Source organism: Oncorhynchus nerka, linkage group LG8 (genome assembly GCF_034236695.1).
Source record: "Oncorhynchus nerka isolate Pitt River linkage group LG8, Oner_Uvic_2.0, whole genome shotgun sequence".
Lineage (NCBI taxonomy): Eukaryota > Metazoa > Chordata > Actinopteri > Salmoniformes > Salmonidae > Oncorhynchus > Oncorhynchus nerka.
In genome coordinates this window covers 55,795,049-55,822,595 of record NC_088403.1, presented here as the reverse complement: position 1 = coordinate 55,822,595, position 27,547 = coordinate 55,795,049, and the positions used below count along the sequence as shown (strand labels likewise).

The 27,547-nt window shown below is 43.3% G+C and overlaps 2 protein-coding genes across 4 annotated transcripts; one reads left to right on the top strand and one right to left on the bottom strand.

Annotated features, from left to right (window-relative positions):
* Positions 1–36: 36 nt before the first annotated feature.
* Positions 37–6,622, top strand: lg8h11orf68 (linkage group 8 C11orf68 homolog). 2 transcript variants are annotated; one of them, XM_029667056.2, is made up of 3 exons: positions 37–142; positions 1,054–1,172; positions 5,254–6,622. In XM_029667056.2, the coding sequence occupies exon 3, from the start codon at positions 5,321–5,323 to the stop codon at positions 6,083–6,085; it is 765 nt and encodes a 254-aa protein (XP_029522916.1). In that variant the 5' UTR covers positions 37–142; positions 1,054–1,172; positions 5,254–5,320; the 3' UTR covers positions 6,086–6,622. The 2 variants fall into 2 exon arrangements, with proteins under 2 accessions (XP_029522916.1, XP_029522917.1); XM_029667057.2 differs by lacking the exon at positions 37–142 and adding an exon at positions 216–845.
* A 785-nt stretch (positions 6,623–7,407) lies between these two features.
* On the bottom strand, positions 7,408–26,541 carry LOC115133625 (putative transcription factor p65 homolog). 2 transcript variants are annotated; one of them, XM_029667054.2, is made up of 11 exons: positions 26,375–26,541; positions 23,732–23,767; positions 13,608–13,744; positions 12,931–13,088; positions 12,627–12,718; positions 12,060–12,194; positions 11,777–11,881; positions 10,992–11,207; positions 10,800–10,874; positions 10,623–10,697; positions 7,408–10,450 (listed from the first exon to the last, which is right to left on the bottom strand). In XM_029667054.2, the coding sequence occupies exons 1-11, from the start codon at positions 26,379–26,381 to the stop codon at positions 9,672–9,674; spliced, it is 1,815 nt and encodes a 604-aa protein (XP_029522914.1). In that variant the 5' UTR covers positions 26,382–26,541; the 3' UTR covers positions 7,408–9,671. The 2 variants fall into 2 exon arrangements, with proteins under 2 accessions (XP_029522914.1, XP_029522915.1); XM_029667055.2 differs by having other exon boundaries at positions 12,943–13,088.
* Between the last annotated feature and the right edge of the window lie 1,006 nt (positions 26,542–27,547).

Sequence of the window (27,547 nt, the reverse complement as noted above, 5' to 3'; positions counted from 1 at the left end):
GTGCGGAAGGATACACCCCGAGTAAAAATTTCAGATTAGTCTGGTGTACCGGGTAGTGCTGCGGCTGACATCCTTAAATAACTGTCGGCGCACTACTTCCATCTCTTCATTTTCTCGTCTCATTCCAGCGAGGATTCGTTTGGTAAGAGCTCTATGTTAGTGTATAAGCGCATAAGTAATACCCGCAGCTAGCTAGCTAGCCTCTCCATCATGGTGCGCTGCTGTCCCCCCCACTCGGTTTAGTTTGTGCTATCTCGTTTGGTTTTCGTCCTTGTTTTTATTACTAACCTGGGCGATACTTTATTTGGTATATCCCAGTATTGTGGTGCTGAAGATTTGTCTTAGTTGTCTGTCCACCAGAACCCCCCTGGTCATAGCCCTCGGGTTCGGGGACCGCGCCTACCCCACAAGATCCGCAGACTGTATGTTTAATTTCGGCGGGCATGTGTGTTATGTAGCACTATATTGGATCACTCCAGTGTGGTATTATTTCGGGCGGCAGGATACAGTCCGAGTAAGATGTTTCAGTCCAAACACAAAAGACACCAACTGGCTGCATTCCAAACACAACACACACCTTCCTCTGTCAGCCCTCTAAGTGGACACATGATAACATGAGGCATGATGAGTTGGCACTTGCAGGGCAAGGTGCGCTGGCAGAGGGAATTAATTTTAAATGGTCGACTTTGGCTTAAAGTTAGTTCCACGGATGTTTTCGTTCATCATGGAACCACCAGTAGCTGTGTGCTTTTATATGCGCTCAGTCAATTTTGATTGTATTTCATGTCATGGCTAGATGACAAACCATCCACAGACATCGCATAATAGCCATCCGAAGATATCGGGTAAATCGAAAATTACAATGTTTGTTGTCAGGGAAAGTTGTATGTGCTAGCTAGCATTTCCAAAAGCTAAACAAACGTCATTACGTGTTTGTGCATTAGTAGCACAATCTTGAACTTTAGATTCGTTTTTACTTACAATTGTATGGTGACTTGTTGTTTTTAAGTTTTGGGTGACTTAATCTTCAAATTTAATTATGGAACGTTTTAGGCCCTGAAGTGAACAGAATCGTACACTCTTATCACAAGCGAAGGCTGAGGGGCCAACTTCCCTTGCTTGGCTAATTGTCTGGACCGGTGGAAAAGATTACAGCGAGGATTCCCACAAGGGTAAGTGGAGGGTTTGTCTTTTACGCAATTAAAATGCAGCCAGAATTTCAGATTAGTACTGCGGCTGACCCTCTTCCTTTTATTGACTCATTCCAGAGGATTTGCATGGTAAGATCTCTGTTCGTGTGGAAGTATACCTGCAAGATCAATATCTTGGACCGAGCTAGCTAACTATCCTCTCCATCAGGGTGCTCTGCTGTCCCCCCACACAGAATGGCTTGTGCCGTCTAGTTTGGGTTTTATCCTTGTTTTTTTTAACTTGAGACAGTGTACTGACCTGTGCGATACTCTGTTTTGTCTACCAGTATTGCAGCGCTGAGGGTTCGTCTTAGCTGTCTGTGACTTGTCTGTCCCCGGAACCCTCCCGGTAATAGCCTTCGGCTTCGGGGACCGTGTTTACCCCACAAGATCGGGAGACTGTTTGTTTCACTCTGGCAGGCTTGCAGTTTTCCCCTGCGTGAACTAGGTGATGCGAGGTGCACCGGTTCATCCTTCACAGGGCGCAGCCATGTTGCCTAGACTCTTGTGTGTTCCACGGTGAACGAGCTATGCAAAGTAGCTAGCTTAACGAGAGGTGACCATTGTAGGACTAAGCACAGTTATAAACACACTTTCCTGAAGTCCTGCCAACCAGAACCCCCACGTATAAAGCAAGAAATAAGCTATAAACGTGTGAGGTAGAATGCCATGCCCCTTCATGGTAAGGCAGTTCACACTGTTGGCTTAAGTTTTCCACACCGAAAGGCTTACAGCCATTCAGCTCGCCTTCAGATAATGAGACTAAGTATGATACTGTAGGTCCCATTCTATACTATCATAACATGTTTACTATAGACACAGTAATAATACTTTAAAAGTATTATTTGGCTTCATTTTCCAGTATTGGGCTAAATTTGTTAGCTCGGCCATAGTGAGATTACACTGGTGTTTTTTTTTAAATTACGTAATTGCTGGGTTGTGATAGTTTCTGTTTTACAGTAATCTATTACACTTAAGAGTTTCAGTGTGTAGCTGTTTTTACTATAGTTCTGTTGCACTAACTGTTGCACTAATTTACAGTACACTGTAAATACCCCTTAATTGAAACATAACTATTTTTTCTACAGTGTGTTGTTGGGTTTACTATAGTTTTTCTGTTGAACTACTTACAGTAGGTAGACTATCCCTAGTTCACTTTTGAGCTATTACACTGCCTTGTTGCAGTGTGTAGCTAGGGTTATTAGTTTTGTTGTACTTACAGTTAACACTAACTCTTAGTTTCCACTGGAAACGAACATCTCAGAACTATTACACTGAGTGTTTCAGTATATACTGTGCCTTTAGAAAGTATTCAGACCCCATGACTTTTTCCACATTTTGTTACGTTACGGCCTTGTAAAATGCTTAGGGAATTGTTTTATTTAATACATTCTACACACAATACCCCATAATGACAAAGTGAAACGGGTTTTTAGAAATGTTTGCAAATGTATAATTTTTTTTTATTTTTTAAACGATACCTTGTTTACATAAGTATTCAGACCCTTTGCTATGAGACTTGAAATTTAGCTCAGGCGCATCTTGTTTCCATTGATTGTCCTTGATGTTTCTACAACTTGATTGAAGTCAATCAATTCAAAGAACGATATTCGCATATTTTAAGGGGTCTTTTTTTCTCATTTACTGCTGTGTGTAGAAGCAAGAGTACATCTGGTGAGAATATGGTCTGCACAACAGCCAGACTGAATTAATTCAATTGATTGGACATGATTTGGAAAGGCACACACCTGTCTATAAAGATCCCACAGTTGACAGTGCATGTCAAAGCAAAAACCAAGCCATGAGGTCGAAGGAATTGTCCGTAGAGCTCTGAGACAGGATTGTGTCAGCACAGATCTGGAGAAGGGTACCAACATTTCTGCAGCATTGAAGGTCCCTAAGAACACAGGGGCCTCCATCATTCTTAAATGGAAGAAGTTTGGAACCACCAAGACACTTCCTATAGCTGGCCTGCCCGGCCAAACTGAGCAATCTGGGGGAGAATGGCCTTGGTCAGAGAGGTGACCAAGAATACGATGGTCACTCTGTTAGAGCTCGAGAGTTCCTTTGTGGAGATGGGAGAAACTTCTAGAAGTACAACTATCACTGCAGCACTCCACCAATCAGGCCTTTATGGTAGAGTGGCCAGATGGAAGCCACTCTTCAGTAAAAGGCACATGACAGCCCGCTTGGAGTTCACCAAAAGGCACCTTAAGCTTCCCAGAGAGAAATAAGATTCTCTGGTCTGATGAAACCAAGATCGAACTCTTCGGCATGAATGCAAAGTATCACATCTGGAGGAAACTTGGCACCATCCCTACAGTGAAGCATGGTGGTGGCAGAATCATGTTGTGGTTTTGTTTTTTTTTCAGAGGCATGGACTGGGAGACTAGTCCGGATCGAGGGAAGGATTAACAAAGTACAGAGATCCTTGTTGAAAACCTGCTCCAGAACGCTCAGGACATCAGACTGGGGTTAAGGTTCACCTTCCAACAGGACAACAACCCTAAGCACACAGCCAAGACAAAGCAGGAGTGGCTTCGGGTCTCTGAATGTCTTTGAGTGGCCCAGCCAAAGCCCGGACTTGAACCCGATCAAACATCTCTGGAGTGATCTGATCGGACGACTGTGTTTTTAATTTTTTTATTTAACTAGGCAAGTCAGTTAAGAACAAATTCTTATTTTCAATGACAGCCTAGGAACAGTGGGTTAACTGCCTGTTCAGGGGCAGAACGACAGATTTGTACCTTGTCAGCTCGGGGGTATGAACTTGCAACCTTCCGGTTACTAGGCCAACGCTCTAACCACTAGGCTACCCTGCTGCCCCACACTCTCCGTAGCCAGCGTGAGTAAGACCTTTAAACAGGTCAACATACACAAGGCTGTGGGGCCAGACGGATTACCAACTGGCAGGGGTCTTCACTGACGAGGTGCGGTTTTGTCTTACCAGAGGTGGTGGACAGATTTGCGTTTATTGTCGAAGGAATGAGCGTTACACCAAGGCCTGTACTCTGGAGAGGGATCGATTTGGAAGTGGGGGGGTCTGTCATGGTCTGGGGCGGTGTGTCACAGCATCATCAGACTGAGCTTGTTGTCATTGCAGGCAATCTCAACGCTGTGCGTTACAGGGAAGATATCCTCCTCTCTCATGTGGTACCCTTCCTGCAGGCTCATCCTGACATCATCCTCCAGCATGACAATGCCACCTGCCATACTCCTCGTTCTGTGCGTGATTTCCTGCAAGACAGGAATGTCAGTGTTCTGCCATGGCCAGCGAGGAGCCCGGATCTCAATCCCATTGAGCACGTCTGGGACCTGTTGGATCGGAGGGTGAGGGCTAGGGCCATTTCCCCCCTTGTAGGTGCCTTGGTGGAAGAGTGGGGTAACATCTCACAGCAAGAACTGGCAAATCTGGTGCAGTCCATGAGGAGATGCACTGCAGTACTTCATGCAGCTGGTGGCCACCAGATACTGACTGACTTTTGATTTTGGCCCCCCCCCTCCTTTGTTCAAGGACACATCATTCCATTTATGTTAGTCACATGTCTGTGGAATTTGTTCAGTTTGTCGTAGTTGTTGAAACTTGTGATGTTCATACAAATATTTACACATGTTAATAAGTTTATTGAAAATAAATGCAGTTGACAGTGAGGATTTTTTTTGATTTTGCTTGGGTACCGTTCGAGGCTGCATGCTATTTTGTATACAGCGTGTTTCAAAGTTTTGCTAGCGACATTGAAATCATGGAGACTTGAGCAGGCTTAAACATTGCTAGCTGGTCAGCTACCTTAGTACAGAAACATTTCATTACTATACTGTAAGTTGCTCTGTTCATGCAAGTAAAATGTAAATACAGAGTTGTAAACATTTATCCATGCTAACGAGCTAGCTAGCTGTTTAACAAAGCTACGCCAAAACAGCTTCCATCTTTGGTTGTACGAGATCATTATGGGCTTTCCATGCTCTGTTGTATGCTTGTTCGGGATGAGTGCAAAGGCAGTGTTCTCATGAACAAGGTTTTATAACTTTTCATACTCAAACTAACATCCATGCTTATCTACAGGAGAATTGTGCACCCATTTGACCATTGCTGAGAACCCATCCCAGGAACCCCTTATTGAGATTCCACCATGGAGGATGTTCAGGTGGAGGAAGATGTCCCAAAGGAGGGGGCAGAGGTGGAGAACCCAGAGCCATTATCTGCAGAGAGCTATGCAGCAGAGTCCATGGCTGCAGACATGGACCCCTGGATCATATTTGACTCTCGCAAAACGTCTGCAGCTGAGTTTGACGGCTGGCTGGAGACCAACAGGCCATCCCAGGTGGGGCGCTTTGGGGACGAGGAGGGTGGTAAGGGACCTGTGGGGTGGATTGCTGTATTGGGCCCGGACCACTGCCCTGCCACAGGGGACATCACTGGACTCCAGGCGAGCTGGGAGAGACTGCTGACCAGCGGAAGAACCATCACCTTCCAGACGGTGAAGGAACTGGCACTGAATCACGGGGTGCTCACCGGCAAGTGGCTGATGCACCTGGACTCAGGCTTCAAGGTGGACCATGCCTGGGAGTGTGTGGCCAGAGCAGCCCTGGAAGGGAAGATCTTCCAGACCAAGGTGAGCCCGCGCGACTACAAGTCTGACCGTAAGCACGTCATCTGTTCCTATAACAAGGACTTTACAGACGAGAACGAGGTGATGAGGCTGGATGCAGTCATCCGGGCCACGGGGGTCAAATGCTCGCTGTCCTTCAAGCCGGATGTTTACACTTACCTGGGTATTTATCGCAACAACCGCTGGAATCTCTGCCCCACAATCTACGAGAGCAAGTACGACCTGGAGTGTGTGCCCCGACGTTCCCACATCGTCAACAAAGTCACCAATCTGGAGGTCACCTAGGAAAGCAGTGTGGGAGGATAGTTTGCTATTGCTAAACAAGCACTTAGCCTGACTCATGGCATGTGTCCAACACTATGTTGTACAGTACTGTACTTCTGACTTGGGTTCAGTAAATTCCCCGAAGTATGGGGTTTAATATTTGAGTCCTTCCTATACATCTCGAAGCAGACTTGTTCATCGTGCTGAAATTAATTTCAGATAATTTCTTGCCATAGTTCATTAGTGTGCTTCAAGATTTATATTGTCTACATACAAGCAAGAATGTTTTACTACTTCAACAAAAATGTTGTAAATCAAGTCTTTAATCTACTTATTTGGTAGTGCGGCTGCCATCCACAACTCTGAAACTAGAGCTTGTCACTGGTCATGCAGTGACTGAATACATGCATGTTTTATTGTGATTCTGGACATTTAACATTTACAAAGATGTCAAGGTATCTGTAATAAAAATGTCTTACCACTTTCATTGTTTGGCTTCTATGTTTTGTACTCAATGTTATCAATTACAACAATTGCCAAATAAATGTATTTTAAACATTCTGTTGTATTGTCAGTTATAAACTTCTACAGGATCAGTGGGTTCCCCATGGACCGGTTGAGCTAACGTATGCTAATGAGAATTTCACCGGACATAGACATATTTGGTATTGGCAGAAAGCTTAGATTAACAAGAATTTAACTGCACTGTCCAATTTACAGTAGCTATTACAGTGAAAGAATACCATGCTATTGTTTGAGAGTGCACAGTTATGAACTTAATGTTAATAATAAACCAATTAGGCACATTTGGGCAGTCTTGATACAAAATGTAACAGAAATGCAATGGTTCATTGGATCAGTCTTCAACTTTGCACATACACTGCTGCAATCTTGTGGCAAATCTAAATTGTTCCTGGGCTGGAATAATACATGACCTCTCTCTTGCATTTCAAACCATAATAGAAATAAAAAAAACAATGCGTTATTTTGTACCAACTTTTACCAGATCTGTGTTATTGTCCTAGTTCACATTCCCACATACTTCAAAGTGTTTCCTTTCAAATGGTATCAAGAATATGCATATCCTTGCTTCAGGTCCTGAGCTACAGGCAGTTAGATTTGGGTACGTCATTTCAGGTAACATTTTAAAGGGGCAGCTCTTTAAGAGGATTATACTGTATTGAGGGACATTGTGGGAAGTGTAGTAGGCCACACGTACAATCACTTAGCAAACCCAAATGTTTCAATTCATCTCATTTTCTGTCTGCATATATACTTCTACAAAATATTATACAAGTGTCTGTTTTCAGTGAGGCAGCATTGGCTTAAGGACAGAGTTCTGGTTTAATTAAACATGTTTTATTTTACGTAAAATGAACTGCAGCCGAAGTTCATATACCATACCGCAAAATGTAATAGTATCACACTGGCCTAAAAGCAAACTACACTGTGAATGAGCATAATTGACGGGCGGAAATGATATTTGAGATACCGACTCAACTAACAAATCTTTTTTTACTAAGCATATCAGTGCATCTGCTACATTTCTGACATCTATAAACAATATCCTTCCTTTTCCAAAGATGTATTGAAAATTACAGTGACAAGTTAATGTTAACATGGTAAAACTGTACATAACATTTGAGATATGTCACCAAGGTGAGTACTATACCGCGCATATCACCTAAGGCAGGGGTGTCACTCATTCCATTGAGGGCTGCGGGCTTTTCCTTTAAATGAAGCCCTAGACAACCAGGTGAGTGCAGTGCCTTACTAATCAGTAACCTTAATTCATCAATCAAGTACAAGGGAGGAGCGAAAACCCGCAGACACTCGGCCCTCCGTGGAATGAGTTTGACACGTGATCTAAAGCGTAAGCACATTGTCATTTCAATGTATTCTTGTCTTGCTTTATAGTACAGTGATATTACACTATAGGCTAGTAATACACTTCCAATTTAAATTTTGAATGGTTGTAATGCATAGACATCTGCCTCACTCATCTATAAATATATCGGATGTCAGTCATTTCACGGAGGGCCTGCAGGTTTTTTCCCCCTTTCAATTAAGACCTCGACAATCGGGTGAGGGGAGTTCCTTACTAATTAGTGACCTTAATTCATCAATCAAGTACATGGGAGGAGCGAAAACCTGCAGCCACTTGGCCCTCCGTGGGATGAGTTTGACGACCAACCATTTTAAGGATTTTCATTGGTTGTTAGATTGGGTAACTAAACTGGGAACTTATTTTGTGTTTGCAAAACTTATTCCCTTTTTGAGAAATATTTTCCCTTTCACATACAAATGTTAAAGTTCTAAATGACAAGCTGTGAACGCCAAGGTTAATATTATGACCCGATTTCTGGTAAAAAATCAATCTTCTGACATTCTTCGAGTCCAACAAAACATATAGCACACAAACAAGCACAATATAATAGATGATGACAGAGCAATCATTTTGATTCTTATTTGGAGAACAACCACGACTACAAGGTGTCGAAAGCGTTCCACAGGGATCCTGGCACGTCTCCAACTTGACAGCACAAGTTGGCTGGATTTTATTTGGGTGGTGGACCATTCTTGATACAAACGGGAAACTTGTGAAAAACCTAGCCGCGTTGCAGTTCTTGACACAAACCGGTGCGTCTGGCACCTACCATACCCCGTTCAAAGGCACTGAAATCTTGTCTTGCTCATTCACCCTCTGACACACACACAATCCATGTCCCAAGGCTTATAAATCCTTCTTTAACCTGTCCCTTTCATACACTGATTGAAGTAGATTTAACAAGTGACCTCAATAAGGGATCATAGCATTCACCCGGTCAACTCTGGACCTCAAAGACAGTGCCACTGCATTTTTTCCATTGTTCCCCTCTAACCAGGGAGAGATTTAGACCTGGGACACCAGGTGTGTGCAATTATTATCAGGTAGAACAGGAAATCCAGCAGGCTCTGGACCTCGTAGGGTAAGAGTTGAATATCCCTGGGCTATGTAATGGAAAGAGCAGGTGTCCTTAATGTTTTGTATACTCTGTATGTTACATCTTCAGGCGTTGTAGGAAAGATGCAGTGTTAAAAACATCGTCAGCCTAAGTTCCATTGCTATCGGGAAACCGGGACCTGGACTTGCCAGTCCATACATTGACAATGATTCAAGAAGACACATTTCAAACCGTGAAGTTCTTAGGGACCAGCAGTTAATACCACTGCCTTTGGAGACTAGATACATGCCTGGGTTTATACACAACCCAGTGGAGGTGCATCTTTAGGGGTTGACAAAAATAGACAAATCCTTGGGTCTCGTGATTGCCTACAAACTGGCAGTCACCAGGGGTTCCCTATAGCCCTCTCTCATATTCACTCTGTTCATCGAGTACAGGCAGGTTTCTGCAGCTGTCCCAATTAACATGTCCACAATCCACATAGAGAAGAGCGCAAACAGCACCATCTGATTCTCGATCAGCCAGCCAAATGTATTTTCTTTGTAGTCCATTAGAATAACAAGTACAAGGGAAGTTTGGTTGGAAGGGAGCTGGGTCTCCAAAAGGCAAGAGGACAGAAACGTAGTATTGCAGTAAAAATATCTGTAAAATCAGAGAGGTCTCTAAGTCTGATGTCCGGACACGAAACCGGCCTGGTTGCCACTGTTCAGGATGGACATGAGACGGTCTTCGTCCATGGAGCTGAAGACGTCCAGGTCGTCGAGGACGGCCGGCTGGCTGGAGTTGCCAGGAGAACTGTCGATCATGCCCTCGCTCTGGAGCAGGTTCACGATGCTGTTGGGGTAGTTCATCCAGGTGCTGCCGCCACAGCTGTTGTTGACCACAGGGTTGGTGGCAGGTAAGTGGCAGGGTGCCTGAGAGACCGACACCCTACTGTTCCCTGGCCCCTCTCCAGCCAGACCACTCTGGACCAGCATAGCCTGGAAGTCGTCGATGTTTATGTTATCTAGTGTCCCTGACTGGTGGACCTCAGAGAAGCTGGGGAACTCTGGTAGCTCCTCATCCACCATGGGGCCATCCACCCTGAACTGGGAATCCTGGACCCCGAAGGTAGAGGTGGGCTCTGGGGTAGCGGCTGCGCTCACTGGCTCCTGGGGACTAGCGAAGGTGGAGAAGGTGAAGCCGTGGAGGTCCGACAGGTTGACGGTGGGGAAGGCCTGTGAGGTGGCTGCAGATGCCTGGGGGTTGGTGAATCGGGCCACGGGGGTGGCTTTGTGTTGGGAGTCCAAGGTCAGGCTGTTGAGGAACTTCCAGGTCTCTGCTGGAGTGGAGGAGGAGGGCTCTGCTTTGGGCTGGGTTCGGAACAGCTGGCCAGGCTGGGGGCTATCATAGTAGGGCTGGGGCTTCACAGAGGCGGCACGAGGGGGCGCCACTGGGTTCACTGCAAGACACAAACAGTCAATACCACTGTCCCCTACCCAATGCTGTTGAATTTACAAATTAACTTAGGGTCCCTAAACAGTTATCTATATAAACTTCTGGCCACTGATGTTACATACAGAACACCCTTAACTGTATGAAGAAGAAACAGCTAAATAAGTAGGATGATTTACCAGGCTGGCTAGCTGCTGGCTTGGCGGCGACTGTTCTTCTGGCAGTGTTGAAAGGCCTCTCTGCTGGCATGGCCACTGGAATTCAAACATAAACCATCACACATTACCTCCCCCAAAACCATCAGATGACACAGCTGTCTAGTTCAGTGAGAGACATGGATCATTATAGACACATACCTGATATGGACCCCAGCTTCAGATTCTGGAACATTCCCTCTGTCCGTTTTCGCTTCTCTATCAGTCTATATTCATCTGTATAGTGAAAAAATAAAATAATTAGCTTGTGTGAAAGGTTTTGCATGACAACCTCACGGGAGTGTTGCCAAAAGAAACCAAACGGGTCGTCATAGTAACGAAAAGGGAAGAGACCTGGGTCGGAGGGCAGGAATTGGAAGTCCATTGGCTCGCTGACCTCGCGGTCCGAGGGTCTGCGAAGCTGCATCTTCACTTTGATTGGCTCGGTCAGGTTGGTGTCGTAGAAGGGCGGGGTACGGAACACGATGGCCACCTGCCTGTGCACGTCTGCCTGGGAGAAGGTGCCCTTTCCCTCCCACGAGTCCTGGAAGAACCGCACCTCGATGTCCTCTGTGGAGGGAACAAAGAGGGTGGAAGCGGGGATGGGAAGGAGGAGGTGAGTTTCTGGCTGGGAGAATTCCTTCAGCGCCAGTCCAGCTGACCTGGTAATATTTTGTAACAACATAATTGGTAGCCCACAGTTTCATGTAATACAGAAAGGAGATAATAGTCCCTTCGTTCTACGTTTGAACAATTAAGTGGGCTTATACGCAATACTATCAAATGAGTCTCAATTAGCTAAGTGGTTACCAGTAGGCTTATTCACAATGATTTCAAATGGGTGTCAGTTAAGTAAATAGTTACCAGTGGATTTATACACCCATGATTTCAAATGAGTGTCAATTAAGTAAGTGGTTACCAGTGGGCTTATACACCATGATTTCAAATGAGTGTCAATTAAGTAAGTGGTTACCAGTGGGCTTATACACCATGATTTCAAATGGATGTCTGGCAAAGAGGAACTTCAAAAGAGTCCACACACGAACAGGAGAACAAAGCCGTTGAATGAAGGCAAAAAATAACTAACAGGCTCAACACAATAGCACCAACAACAATTGGAGTGTTTGTGTCGGACAAACCTTTTTGCACTTTGTCACAGAGTAAGAAGATCTCGTCCCCTCCTCTGCAGCTCCCAGAGTTTCTGTTCACTCGACAGATCTTCAATTCTGCTGTGTTGGGTGCTCCTGTGAGAGAGATGGGAGTGAAGGAGCGTTAAAGGGCCACAGCACCTGTCTAGTTCATGTTTATAAATGAGTGAAACTGACAGAGTAAACAGTGGAACAGGAACAGCCTGGACAGAACAGTGACAGATGAGGGAGCCAGTGTGTACTCAGGGAGTGTGTGTGTGTGTGGCAGACTCACTATTGTCGTAGATGGGCTGAGACACCACGGGCTCCAGAGGGTGAAGTTCACCGGTAGGTAGAGTGATCGAGGCCTGGAAACAAAGCCTCACTGCATTCAGGTCAAACTCCTCCTCCCACACCTTTGCCTCGGGAACTACCGCCAAAACACAACACAGTCAGTCACAAAGCCAAAGGGTGTGGCATCTGGGATTGACAAGTGATAAAACAAAAATCAATATTTTTCTCATGCTACAGCAAACATATAGTGAGCAATATGTTTGTAACATCAAATTGCAATAAAATCGCAGTATCAAACGCAATATATATAGAATCGTGAGAATCACAAAACATATCGTATCGGCACATAAGTATCGTGATAGTATGAGGTCTCTGGCAATTCCCAGCGCTAGCATTGACTGTATCGTGTCATGGTCACAGAGGACAAATACATTACTATTCACACAATATTATTGGATTACACCAAGGTTAACAAAACATGAAAATGAGATTGGATGAGTTAATATGTGCATGACAGTCAATGTTATGACAATGGACCGACTGTGTGTGTGTGTCTGTCTGTACTCACTGTTGAAGGGGTTGTTTTGGGTCTGCAGTCTACAGGAAACTGCTTCATTCACATCCTTTTTCTTCACACACTGAATGCCCAGGTTCTGAAAACTGAGATCAGACAGTGAGAGGAGTCAGAGTGAACGTGTGTGAAACTGAAATAGAGATCGACCACAAGAGGGTGCTTCATTCAACCACGCTCTGGTTCTAGTCTTTAAAAAATCATGACTATGTGAAACAACTTTTCCTGACCTAAATGGTCATACAAATGATTAACTGGTAATCTTTTGGTCATCCAAGTATATGTCTTCTATCACACTCACACACAGTCTGACCTGTGTACTCGTCTCTCCTGCAAGTCTGCCTCATAGTAGCCATGTTTGCAGTCTTTCCCCACCAGCTCGTGCGGGTGGGGCTTGTGAGGCGGGTTCTTGGTCACCAAGGAGACACGGACACGCAGGGGACCATTGTAGTTGTGCACCTGCATGGGAGCAAACCAGGTTAGCAGGATGTGTGCCATCACCCGCGACAAAATCTCCACCACTTCCTTTCCTATGTCATAAAGCAAGGTGGGTCAGGTCTAGATGGGATACAGCTTCTGTCAAATTTGACATAAAAAATATATTTTTTTACATTTTAGCTAACCCTAACCCTTTTCCTAACCTTAACTTGACACATTAATTAACCTAACCTGCTGTGTAAGGTATCATAAACCTGCTTTAAAAAAAAGTCAATTTTAACAAAAGCTAAAGACTAAACCCCTGGTGTGTAGTAGTAAAACAGACAGCTATGGTTATAACTAGACAAAATGGCTAATTTGCACAACACGTTGCATAATGATTTGTCCATCAACTACAGTATATTAGAATATATGGTGAACGTAGCCATGGTTTTGAAGGTCTCTGAACGTCTGAATAAGCTACAGTGCAAATAAAGCATGGCCCCTTAATACATAGTTAGCTCAGTGTGCCAATTATGTGTAATTTAAGGGTGGCCTAACCTTGATGGCGGGGTGTGTCTTGGTGGTATCGTTGCTCTTCTCTCCCGGGATGCTGCCCGCCGAGCGCCCCTCACACTTGTACCTGAACCTCATGCCTCTCGGCTTGGGCTGCTCAATGATCTCTATGAAAGAATTCCCTGCAGAGAGAGAGAGAGAGAAATACACTGTGACCTTCATTGCAATGGGATCTCATTACTATCTCAATGTGACTGATTGGCACACATTCGCAATCAATGTCTCAATTGTCTGAAGGCTTCAAATCCTTATTTAACATATCTCCTCCCCTTTGTGTACACTGATTGAAGTTGATTTCAGTGTATTCATGGAAGCCAAGGGAAGACGGGCTTTTGTCTCTGTGTTTCATAATTCTCCTTCAATTCGCAAGGGGCTGAATGGGTCTCGCCGGAGAAAGCATCCGAGCGGGCAAAACAGCACCCCTCTGTCTCTGTATGTGTAGGCCATCTATCTGATGCTGTCTGGTCAAAAAGAGTATGACATTGTTGCCGCCCGTAGCATTGAATATAAGGGAAGCTAGCGAGCATTTGGCCTCCCTTGATGAATAAAAAAGTATTAAATAATAGCCATTTAGCGTTGAACTAAACTGAGTGAGCTCAACTGTGAATCTATTGTCTGCTCCTGTTGAATTATTAAACCATTGTTAATTCGACGTTGTCTGCATCTGGGTCTTACCTTCATACCTGATAGATGGGGATTTGGACATGTGGTTTTACTTAATTCTCCGTATTGGCCAATGATTATAACGGCAATTCTGAACCAGCCATAAATTCATACATTGTTGTGCCCCTGGCCTGAGACGATGGATGTTCAATATGTAGCTAGATGTAGAAGGCTAATGTTATTTAGCTAACGTTGCCCATTAAAGGAAGTTAGGCTAGCGAGCAAAGAGTGAAGTGTACTGTATCACAGAGTCATATACCTTTTCGTCAACATGAAAAGAGTGGAGGATGGCATTGGCATTTCTCAACAAGTAGGGTGAGTCAACATGTTTTTTCTACTTGCACGAACACACACACGAACACACACACACAGAAATCAGAACCATGGACAGCCACACCCCTGAACAGGCAGTTAACCCACTGTTCCTAGGCCGTCATTGAAAATAAGAATTTGACTTGCCTAGTTAAATAAAGGTAAAATAAAATAAAAAAATGTAGCTTACTTTGATTGGACTAAATAGTTTTTGGTATCTTACCACTGTACTGGACTAAGCATAACTGATTTTATGATGATGAAATGGTGCTGGAATAGTGGAGGCAGCTCCTGTTATTTTGCAACTTGTGGTAACTCTCTGTGGTTCTAAATCAGTAGTTGTATAGTAGTCCGAAAATGTTGGAAACATGAACTTGCTTGACCATGCTGTAGGTCATGTTACTGTTGCTCTCCGGTTATGTGATGAAAGAAAAACATTTCTGGCTTGGCTTCCCCAGTGATTTTACCCAGTGGTTTCATCTACTGGTGGATTTAACAGGAGACATCAATAAGGGAATCATACAGTACCAGTCAAATGTTTGGAATCACCTACTCATTCCAGAGTTGATTTATTTAGACTATTTTCTACATTGTAAAATAATAGTGAAGACATCAAAACTATGAAATAACATGTAGAATCATGTAGTAACCAAATAAATGGTAAACAAATAAAAATATATTTATATTTGAGATTAGTCACCCTTTGCCTTGACAGATTTGCACACTTGGCATTCTCTCAACCAGCTTCATGAGGTAGTAACCTGGAATGCATTTCAATTAACAGGTGTGCCTTGTTAATTTGTGTAATTTCTTTCCTTCTTAATGTGTTTGAGCCAATCAGTTGTGTTGTGACAAGGCAGGGGTGGTATACAGAAGATAGCCCTATTTGGTAAAAGACCAAGTCCTTATGGGAATACCAGCTCAAATAAGCAATTAGAAATAACAGTTCATCATTACTTTAAGACATGAAGGTCAGTCAATACGGAACATTTCCGTATTGATCATGATCAAATTGCTTCAAAGAAACCACTACTAAATCATACTGTCGTCTGCAACCAAGAAGTAACCAAGAATTGCACTGCCCAACCAATCCGAGACGCCAGTGCAACCAAGAAGTAACCAAGAATTGACCAATGAAGATAGAGCTATGGCAGGACCTTTAAACGCTAGAAGAGGACCATGGAAAAATATATTTCCTCTCAGGTCATTTTGTTTGAGTTATCTTAAGTAATGTTAGCTACAACTATTCATCATCATCAATTGGAATATCTAGCTGGTAAAAATATCTAGCTGGTTAAACCGTTAGCACGGTTAACAAGATTTACAGTGTAGTTACATTAATGCTATCTAACTATTTAGTAAACTGGTGTTTTGACACTGGCACAGTTTATCGAAGTAACGTAGCTAGCTTTAATGTTTGATGACTCTGACCATCAAAATAGTCTTAACCCCACTAATGTTATTTCCATACTTATCAGGAGCTATTATTTTCTTATTACCATAGGTAGCTATCTAAACAGTGCGATTTTTATAACTAGTAGTTGTCTTTTTTCACTCAACTCAGCATCAGCAAACCACTCCTTTTCTCTTTGAATTCATTTAGCAAAATTGGACTAGACATAGCTATAGGGAAAACACTGTCTTGATATCAAATAGGCTAGTGTCATAGCTATAGGGAAAACACTGTCTTGATATCAAATAGGCTAGTGTCATAGCTATAGGGAAAACACTGTCTTGATATCAAATAGGCTAGTGTCATAGCTATAGGGAAAACACTGTCTTGATATCAAATAGGCTAGTGTCATAGCTATAGGGAAAACACTGTCTTGATATCAAATAGGCTAGTGTCATCATGTTAATTATGAATTACAAGGCACGAGTGATATCCTATCAACTTGCATCTGTTTGTGGTAGAATTGTGCTTTAGCAGGTAGCTAGAGATGACAACATAGGTTGCTAGAGGGAAGGTCATCAGTTGGAACAAATTGTTCCTTACACTGTTCCACGCAAATACACTCGTCAAATCAAATTTTATTTGTCACATGCACTGAATACAACAGGTTTACAGACCTGACAGTGAAATGCTTACTTACGAGCCCTTAACCAACGATGCAGTTCAAGAAAATACCTTAAAAATAAGTTTAAAAATAAGAAAAACAAATATTTCAAGAGCAGCAGTAAATAACAATAGTGGGGCTATATACAGGGGGTACAGGTACAGAGTCAATGTGCAGGGGCACCGGTGTCGAGGTAATTGAGATAATTATGTACATGCAGGTAGGGTTGTTAAAGTGGCTATGCATAGATAATAAGAGAGAGTAGCAGCAGCGTGGGGGGTGCAAATAGTCTGGGTAGTCATTTGATTAGCTGTTCAGGCGTCTTATGGCTTGGGGTTAAAAGCTGTTTAGAAGCCTCTTGGACCTAGACTTGGCACTCCGTTAACGCTTGCCGTGTGGTAGCAGAAAGAACAGTCTATGACTAGGGTGGCTGGAGTCTTTGACGATTTTTAGGGCCTTCCTCTGACACTGCATGGTATAGAGGTCCTGGATGGCAGGAAGCTTGGCCCCGGTGATGTACTGCGTCATACGCACTACCCTCTGTAGTGCCTTGCGATTGGAGCCCGAGCAGTTGCCATACCAGGCAGGGATGCAACCCATCAGGATGCTCTCGATTGTGCAGCTGTAAAATCTTTTGAGGATCTGAGGACCTATGTCAAATCTTTTCAGTCTCCTGAGGGGGATTAGGTTTTGTCGTGCCCTCTTCACGACTGTCTTGGTGTGATTTGACCATGTTAGTTTGTTGTTGATGTGGACGCCAAGGAACTTGAAGCTCTCAACCTGCTCCACTACAGCCCCATCGATGAGAATGGGGGTGTGCTCGGTCCTCTTTTTCCCTGTAGTCCACAATCAACTCCTTTGTCTTGATCACGTTGAGGGAGAGGTGGTTGTCCTTGCACCACATGGTCAGGTCTCTGACCTCCTCCCTATAGGCTGTCTCATCGTTGTCTACTACTGTTGTGTCATCAGCAAACTTAATGATGGTGTCGGAGTTGAGCCTGGCCATGCAGTCATGAGTGAACAGGGAGTACAGGAGGGGATTGAGCATGCACCCCTGAGGTGCCCCCGTGTTGAGGATCTGCGTGGCAGATGTGTGGTTACCTACCCTTACCACCTGGGGACGGCCCGTCAGGAAGTCTAGGATCCAGTTGCAGAGGGAGCTGTTTAGTCCCAGGGTCCTCAGCTTAGTGATGAGCTTTGAGGGCACTATGGTGTTGAACGCTGAGCTGTAGTCAATGAATAGCATTCTCACATAGGTGTTCCTTTTATCCAGGTGGGAAAGGGCAGTGTGGAGTGCAATAAAGATTGCATCATCTGTGGATCTTTTGGTGCGGTATGCAAATTGGTAGTGGGTCTAAGGTTTCTGGGATAATGGTATTGATGCGAACCATGACCAGCCTTTCAAAGCATTACATGGCTACAGATGTGAGTGCTGCGGGTTGATAGTAATTTAGGCAGATTACCTTAGTGTTCTTGGGCACAGGTACTATGGTGGTCTGCTTGAAACATGTTGGTATTACAGACTCAGACAGGGAGAGGTTGAAAATGTAAGTGAAGACACTTGCCAGTTGGTCAGCGCATGCTCGGAGTACATGTCCTGGTAATCCGTCTGGCCCAGCGGCCTTGTGAATGAAGCTGTGAAGGAAGCTGTGCTTCCCTTTGTAGTCTGTAATAGTTTGCAAGCCCTGCCACATCCAACGAGCGACAGAGCCGGTGTAGTACAATTCAATCTTAGTCCTGTATTGACGCTTTGCCTGTTTGATGGTTTGTCGGAGGGCATAGCAGGATTTCTTATAAGCTTCCGGGTTACAGTCCCGCTCCTCGAAAGTGGCAGCTCTACCCTTTAGCTCAGTGCGAATGTTGCCTGTAATCCGTGAGTTCTGGTTGGGGTATGTACGTACTGTCACTGTGGGGACGACGTCCACTTATTGATAAAGCCAGTGACTGATGTGGTGTACTACTCAATGCCATCGGTAGAATCCCAGAACATATTCCAGTCTGTGCTAGCAAAAAAGTCCTGTAGTTTAGCATCTGCTTCATCTGACCACTTTTTTTATAGACCAAGTCAGTGGTGCTTCCTGCGTTCATTTTTGCTTGTAAGCAGGAATCAGGAGGATAGAGTTGTGGTCAGATTTGCCAAATGGAGGGCAAGGGGGGGCATTGTACGCGTCTGTGTGGAGTAGAGGTGTATAGAACTTTTTTACCTCTGGTTGCACATTTAACATGTTGATAGAAATTTGGTAAAACTGATTTAAGTTTCCCTGCATTAAAGTCACCGGCCACTAGGAACGTCACCCCTGGATGAGCGTTTTCCTGTCTGCTTGTGGCGGAATACAGCTAATTTAGTGCGGTTTTAGTTCCAACCTCGCTCTGTGGTGCGGTTTTAGTTCCAACCTCGCTCTGTGGTGCGGTTTTAGTTCCAACCTCGCTCTGTGGTGGTATATATACAGCTCATGTAGTGCGGTTTTAGTTCCAACCTCGCTCTGTGGTGGTATATAGACAGCTACGAAAAAAACAGATGACAACTCTGGGTAAATATTAAGGTCTGCAGCTTATCATAAGATACTCCAACTCAGGCGAGCAAAACTTTGAGACTTCCTTAGATATCGTCCACCAGCTGTTGTTTACATAAATGCATAGGCCCCGCCCCGTGTCTTACCAGAGGCTGTTGTTCTGTCTTGCCGATAAAGAGTATAACCCGCCAGCTCTATGTTCTTAATGTCGTCGTTGATCCACGACTCGGTGAAGCATAAAATATTACCGTTTTTCAGTCCCGTTGGTAGGATATACGTGCTTTCAGTTCATCACATTTATTTTCTAGCGATTGAACTTTAGCTAGCAGAACGGAGGGCAAGGGCAGATTAGCCACTCGTCGCCCGGTCCTCACAAGGCACCCTGACCTTTTGCCTCGAAATATACATTTCCTTCTCCAGCGAGTCACGGGGATGGGCCTGGTCGGGTGTCAACAGTATATCCCTCGCGTCAAACTCATTGAAGAAAAACTCTTCGTCCAGTTTGAGGTGAACAATCCCAGTTCTGATGTTTAGAAGTCCTTTTTGGTCATAGGAGACGGTAGCAGCAACGTTATGTACAAAACAAGTTACAAACAACGCGAAAAAAACAAACAAAATAGCATGATTGGTTGAGGGCCGATAAAATGGCAGCCCTACCCACCGGCGCCATCATCTTGACTGGTAATGGCAACATAATGCAATTAATAATCTAATGCAGCATTTATATTTAATACAAACAGCAACACATTTCTCTTTGTGAAATGGTATTATAGAATTATTCCATACTCAATCCCGTGTATTCTCAAATATATATATATTTTTTCTTTAGTGGAACTGATAGGTTTGGAGTACCTCTTTGATCAAACTGGTTTGGTGCTGCAGGATCACAAGGCTGCCATTGAGGAACATAAAACACAGCAAAATAATGTTTTGTGACAACATGTTGCGGTGCCCTTCTTCTGTTTACACATAGGTGTTAGGAGACACAGATAGCTTTTTAGCACAGGAAGGCGACTCTGAAAACACGCGCTGTAACATGGAGATATGGCCGTGTGGTAAGGTAACATTAACCCTATAAAGGTGTGTATCATTTTTACCTTTTGTTTAGAGAGTCTGGGCTCTAAACAAAACTCCCCCGTTACAGAAGACGCCTTCATCCAATGACTCTTATGTGTAATGTAAAGAAGCGAGAGTCATGATCAACAGGGTATCTCAGGAGAAGCAAAGAGTTGGAATACAAACTAAATATACAGTGAGTTCCAAAAGTATAGGGATAGTGAAATATTTGGTTGTTTTGGCTCTGTACTCCAGCACTTTGGGTTTGAAATGATACAAAGTGCAGACTGTCAGCTTTAATTTGAGGGTATTTACAGCACTTTATATTACAGCACTTCATGTACATAGTCCTCCCTATTTAAGAGGGAAAAAAAGTATTGGGACAAATTAACTTATGTGTATTAAAGTAGTCAAAAGTGTAGTATTTGGTCCCATATTTCCAGCACACAATGATTACATCAGGCTTGTGACTCTACAAACTGTTGGGCGCATTTGCTCTTTGTTTTGGTTGTGTTTCCGATGATTTTGTGCCCAATAGAAATGACTGGTTTTTAATGTATTGTGTCATTTTGGAGTCACTTATTGTAAATAAGAATACAATATGTTTCTAAACACTTCTACATTAATGTGGATGATACCAGGATTACGGAGAGTCCTGATAAATTCTGAAAAGTTACAGACGCACAAATATCATGATGTATGACATAAGGGGTATGTTGAGAGGTAGCTTGCAAGTAAGCATTTCATTGCACTGTTTACACCCTGCTGTATTCTGTATATACGATTCATAAAATTGGGTTTGATTTTATTTTTGACAGTAAGGATGCTTGCCATTTCAGGAGACATAGTTCTGAAAGAGAGTACACCGGGGCTAATGTATATCTCTGGATAAATTTGGCCAGGAGGACTGTACTGCTTCGAGTTGGCAACCCAGCAACAAGGCACACTTTTTGGGTCAACACGAGATGCAGTTCAGCCTTTCGAGGAAGCAGACCTTCAAGTGGGTTGTTGAAAATGCTCTGTGGTATGCTGGGTATTTGGTGGCATCGATGAAGATGGACGCAAAAAAACATGCTGCCAATCACATTACTTTGAAGGTGTATCTCGAGGTCCCGTCCCACCATGCAGTCCACACATCTACCGGCATCAGTCCTCCACTCCTGTATGTACTACTCCACCACCAGCTGGGACTCTGTCCGTGGGCTTGACACCTGTGCCCGTCTGGGCATCTGTTCATGATCTCCACACCTGTGCCCGTCTGGACATCTGTTCATGATCTCCACACCTGTGCCCGGCTGGGCCTCTGTTCATGATCTCCACACATGTGCCCGTCTGGGCATCTGTTTATGATCTCCACACCTGTGCCCGTCTGGACATCTGTTCATGATCTCCACACCTGTGCCCGGCTGGGCCTCTGTTCATGATCTCCACACATGTGACCGTCTGGGCATCTGTTCATGATCTCCACACCTGTGCCCGTCTGGACATCTGTTCATGATCTCCACACCTGTGCCCGTCTGGGCCTCTGTTCATGATCTCCACACATGTGCCCGTCTGGGCCTCTGTTCATGATCTCCACACCTGTGCCTGTCTGGACATTTGTTCATGATCTCCACACCTGTGCCCGTCTGGGCCTCTGTTCATGATCTCCACACCTGTGTCCGCCTGGGCCGCTGTTCATGATCTCCACACCTGTGCCCGTCTGGGTCTGTCTTTGAATTCCACACCTGTGCTCGTCTGGACCTCTGTCTTTGAATTCCACACCTATGCTCGGCTGTCCTTTAGTCAGCCCTGTCCTCTGCTCCTTACGGGCTGGGCATTCTGATGGAGCCAGCGATCAGTCGCTCTCCATTTTCAGTTAATTATATATAATTGTAATTATTTGTGTTCAACTGTTTGTCCCTCTGTGGTGTTTATTTAACTGTTTAAACAGCATAATTTGTCATTGATGTTTTTCTCAACAGTATTATCTCCTTCCTCTTAATTCACTCTGAGCACAAAAGCCCTTAGCTGAATTCTGTAATTACATTTTGATCAAGTGTCAGTCTTTGAATGCTCCATTGTATATACTATTTGATGTTCCTGCTAGTGTGCCTTGTGCACTGATTTCAAACTATTAGAATATATTTGTCATTCTCACGTCTTCCTCCAATTCTGTGTCTTGAATTACTTTCTTGATTTACAATCAAAACAATTTAGCCAACATTACGTGTTCAATGTGAACTTGATATTAAATGTAAAGATTAAGCCATTTCTCTTTTTTGAGATAAACAAGATTTAACTCCTGTGGTGTTTAGGCTTAACACATTTAGGCTCCCCTTTTTTAAGTTTGATCCTGTAGAGGGTGAGCAGTTTGACAAAAAGAGACGGGTTTTCATAAGGTAACCTTATGGGTGATGATGACAGATTTACGGGCTGAGAGGAACAATGATTGTCGGATGAAGCTTGATGCTTTTCTCCTCTCAGATTGTCACGGGAAGGAAAATAAAGCATTAAAAAACAATTAAAAGCTCAATACAGCAGCCGTGTCGGGGTTCGATGCAGGGTCATTCTTGGTAGAAAATGCACCCCGAATTCGCTACACTTGTTAATTCCTGGTGGCACATCCTCGACTGATGAGCTATATCCTTGGAGCACCAATAAGAAGAAGAGACTTGCTTGGGCCAAGAAACACGAGCAATGGATGTTTGACCAGTGGAAATCTGTCCTTTGGTTTGATGAGTCCAAATTTGAGATTTTTGGTTCCAACCACCATGTCTTTGTGAGATGCAGAGTAGGTGAACGGATGATCTCTGCATGTGTGGGGGTGCTTTGCTGGTGACACTATAGGTGATTTATTTAGAATTCAATGCACACTTAACCAGCATGGTTACAGCTGAGCACAAACCAGATAGGATATCATTTGTTTTTCAACAGGACAATGACCCAACACCCCTCCAGGCTGTGTAAGGGCTATTTTACCAAGAAGGAGAGTGATGGAGTGCTGCATCAGATGACTTGGCCTCCACAATCACCCAACCTCAACCCAATTGAGATGGTTTGGGTTGAGTTGGACTGCAGAGTGAAGGAAAAGCAGCCAACAAGTGCTCAGCATATGTGGGAACTCCTTCTAAACTGTTGGAAAAGCATTCCAGGAGAAGCTGGTTGAGAGAATACCAAGAGTGTGCACAGCTGTCATCAAGGCAAAGGGTGGCTACTTTGGAGAATCTCAAATATAAAATATATTTTGATTTGTTTAACACTTAGTTGTTTACTACATGATTCCATGTGTGTATAAAGAAAAACCCTTGAATGAGAAGGTATGTCCAAACTTTTGACGAGTACTGTAGCTTTCACCTGGATTCACCTGGTCAGTCTATGTCATGGAAAGAGAGTATGTATGTATATCAGTATGTGTTTCAAAATAAAGCTGATGCTTCACGTGAATACAGTCATGATAAGGGAGAAGCCATAAAGTGAACAGAGACAAACAGAAAACAGGTCAACAGCGTGATATAACTCTCCTTACCTTGGTTCAAAGGGGGCTGTCCCCATCCATACATTCCTATGGAGATGGAAGAAATTGACAACAACAAAAAAATTACTACAACAAATAAGTCAGTAAGATACAACTATCAACCCAAATCCACAACCCATAATTCCCCTCAACTATTCTCAGATGAGAAAAGGCAGACAAGAACTGCTAACGTTGAAGATCACAACAGCTTCGTGGTACAAATTCAGCTCCTTCTCCATAAGCAGAAGGGTGTTAACTAAAAGTAGAAGTTAAAGGGGGAAGTTCACCCTCAACTCCTACCCTATGAGGTCTGGAGCTTGATGGTTTTCTGTTCTACCTGATAATTAATTGCTCCCACCTGGTGTCGCAGGTCTAAGTCAGTCCCTGATTAGAGGGGAACAATGACAAAATGCAGTGGAACTGGCTTCGAGGTCCAGAGTTGAGTTTGAGGGCCCTGGACCCTTCAAAAACCAAAACGTGCACCCCTTGGGGTCCTGAGGACAGAGTTTGGGAACCCTGATTTAGATGTAGCTTATCAGAGAATTATACCCCCTATTTTCGCATTGAAATCCAGGAAGTACATTCATGTGTTCCACAAGTCGGGTCACTGGTTACCACAGCCACAAAGTCATAAAACCTGCCTATCTCTACAATTTCTCTTCTTAAAATGTGATTTTAATTATAACCTTAACCTTAAAAGTAGCATTTTTATATAAAATACAGAAATCTAAATACTCAAGCAATGGACCTACAAACTGTCTGGGGTGACTAGGCAAGTGTTACAAACGGCCTAGGAGTGTTTTGGGGTGAACTCCCCCTTAAATATAACTTTTTATTTATTTTTTATTTAACCTTTATTTAACTAAGCAAGTCAGGTTAAGAACACATTTTTATTTACAACGACGGCCTAGGAACAGTGGGTTAACTGCCTTGTTCAGGGGAAAAACGACAGATTTTTTACCTTGTCAGCTCGGGATTCAATCCAGCAAAATGCTCTAACCACTAGGCTACCTGCTGCCCCAAATAGCTGGAATGCAAAGCTAAATGCATTGAAAACAAAGGAGGCTCCTCTAAAACACAATAGCAGGCAAGGTATAACGGCTCATAATGTCTGAGTGAACTGCAGATGAATAAAGTAAAGTAAACACAGAGAAAATAAAGATTGTCAGATTACCGTTATTTTTACCACCTGACAACACTTCTATTGTGAATGAAATAGTTCAATAGAGCAGTCGGTTTATAGAACACATCTAAAATACAGACGTTTTCTAGTTCATGGAAAAAGGACTGGAAACTGTGTTTCTCCCTTGATAGTCTATGGTCGATTCTGCATCAACTGGGTAGACAAGATTGATTACACATGGTGTTTGAGCATGGATTGAGTTGAGTGTTATTACATGACATTAACATTTTTAGAAAGCTTTCAAAAACTCCCTTGTGTTGTAGCTTTGATGATTGTATAGTTAACTTTGACAATTATGTTCAACTCCTGATAAAACAGTATATTACTCGATTTTCAGACTCATTTTTAAACCCATGTAAATAATGCAGCAGGAATGAATACATGTTTAACTTAGGCTATATTGACAAGAAGTTGATTAGTTAGTGAAAGTGGGTGCTCATCAAATCAAATGTGTTTATAAAGCCCTTTTTACATCAGCAGATGTCACAACGCGCTTATACAGAAACCCAGCCTAAAGCCCCAAACAGCAAGCAATGCAGAAGCCCACTGTTACCAAACTAAGGCCATCTTCAAAGCGAAAGTAACGCCCTGGCGACGCAGTTCACAAACCCAGTGCCTTTATTATTTCAATGTGCCATCACCGACTGTCCCACACGTGACATATTACAATAACGTTTGCTTTTTGTGAGGGGCAAATGTGTGTGAGACGCGCCTTGCGCATGTGTGTTGTCCATTCCTCCGTGTTGTTGTAGCACTGATTTGGCTACAAAGTATCCAGCTTGTTGACGTTCGACCTTCAAGCCCATTAGGTACAATGTAACTTTGAGTCGCATTGTTGTTGCGTTGCTTTATTAACCTGTTATTAACCTATCGGCGCAAAACCCTCGCTATGACGACGTATAACGATTTCCTAAATGTCATACATTGTAAACATTTAGGCATTAAACATATAGCTACATCTATCAAATAGACATATGCAATGTTGTGTAAACACTATGACGTCACTTCGGGGACATTGTCCCCTTAATAATTAGGCTAAGCGTCAACAAAGTTGTATAATTGGTCAAAAAAGTGAAATATCTCCCTGCGGCTAAAGTCCAATATATCGGAGAACCGCTTAGCCTAGGCCTCCTGTCGCACTACCCTAGTGTTGGAATAAAAAAGGAATCCATAATATGCATAGGCTACTATACAGCTTCAATGTCACGAAGGATCACGTTCTACTAGATATGATGTAAAATAATACATCTATAATAGATGTGGGCCTATCTCAAACCATGTCCAACTTCCTAGTAGGCTACAGTGCTGGCAAGTCGCGGACAGTGATCTCCATTATGTTGTATTGACTCCTCCTGCGGTAGTACAAAACCAATGGTATCGGGGCTTCCCCCTTGTGCGCAAACAAGTTGCTAAGCTTCACACGAGACTCGAACATGCATTTACTTTGAGGATCAGTCTGTAAACAAACTTACCATCCATTTCCGAATTCTACTTCTGCCACGTTGGTTATTGGAATAGCCTTTCCCCTGGGGTGTTTGTCCCTTGAAAACAGGTAAATTTGTAAACTTGTCGTGACAGATCGCCCTTTAGCCACCTCCGCCTTGAAGTCTCCAATGCAACTTGCCACCACCCTCTAAAATGGGGCGGAAATACCCAAATGACGTAAAGGAACAGAAAATGTATATTGGTTTCGTACAGTCATAACACATTTAAACTTCAAAACAGTCCCAAGGACCGACTGTGAGATTGAGTGCAATTTAACTGCGTCTTTGTAGCCACTATGTAGCGCAAATTTGACAATAAAGTAGGCATATCAACAATATTTATATTCTGTTGATATGTTCAAACTGAGTCGATGGAGAATAAATATTTCAACATAGTAAAATACAATGGTTTGGTATCCTGTCTTGTAAAGTCCAGTTGTTCCCAAACTGTGCGGTGCATCCAGAGAGGATGCGCAAATATAACACATATATACAGTACCAGTCAAAAGTTTGGACACACCTACTCATTCCAGGGATTTTCTTTATTTTCACTATTTTCTACATTGTAGAATAATAGTGAAGACATCAAAACTATGAAGTAACACATATGGAATCATGTAGTAACCAAAAAAATGTTAAACAAATCAAAATATATTTTATATTTGAGATTCTTCAAAGTAGTCACCCTTTGCCTTGATGACGGCTTTGCACATGCTTGGCATTCTCTCAACCAGCTTCATGAGGTATTCACCTGGAATGCATTTAATTAACAGGTGTGCCTTGTTAAAAGTTAATTGTGGAATTTCTTTCCTTCTTAATGAGTTTGAGCTAATCAGTTGTGTTGTGACAAGGTAGAGGTGGTATACAGAAGATAGCCCTATTTAGTAAATGACCAAGTCTATATTATGGCAAGAACAGCTCAAATAAGCAAAGAGAAACGACAGTCCATCATTACTTTAAGACATAAAGGTCAGTCTTTGAAAGTTTATTCAAGTGAAATCGCAAACACCATCAACTATGATGAAACTGGCTTTCATGAGGACCGCCACAGGAAAGGAAGACCCAGAGTTACATCTGCTGCAGACACATCTCAACATCAACTGTTCAGAAGAGAATGCGTGAATCAGGCCTTCATGGTTGAATTGCTGCAAGGAAACCATT

Coding starts and splice junctions, on each gene's coding strand:
- lg8h11orf68 (XM_029667056.2), top strand. CDS start 5,321: ATGGAGGATGTTCAGGTGGAGGAAGATGTCCCAAAGGAGGGGGCAGAG.
- LOC115133625 (XM_029667054.2), bottom strand. Junction 12,195..12,626: donor CCAAAACAACCCCTTCAACA/GTGAGTACAGAC, acceptor TTTTGGCGGTAG/TTCCCGAGGCAAAGGTGTGG. Junction 10,698..10,799: donor GAAGCTGGGGTCCATATCAG/GTATGTGTCTAT, acceptor TTTGAATTCCAG/TGGCCATGCCAGCAGAGAGG.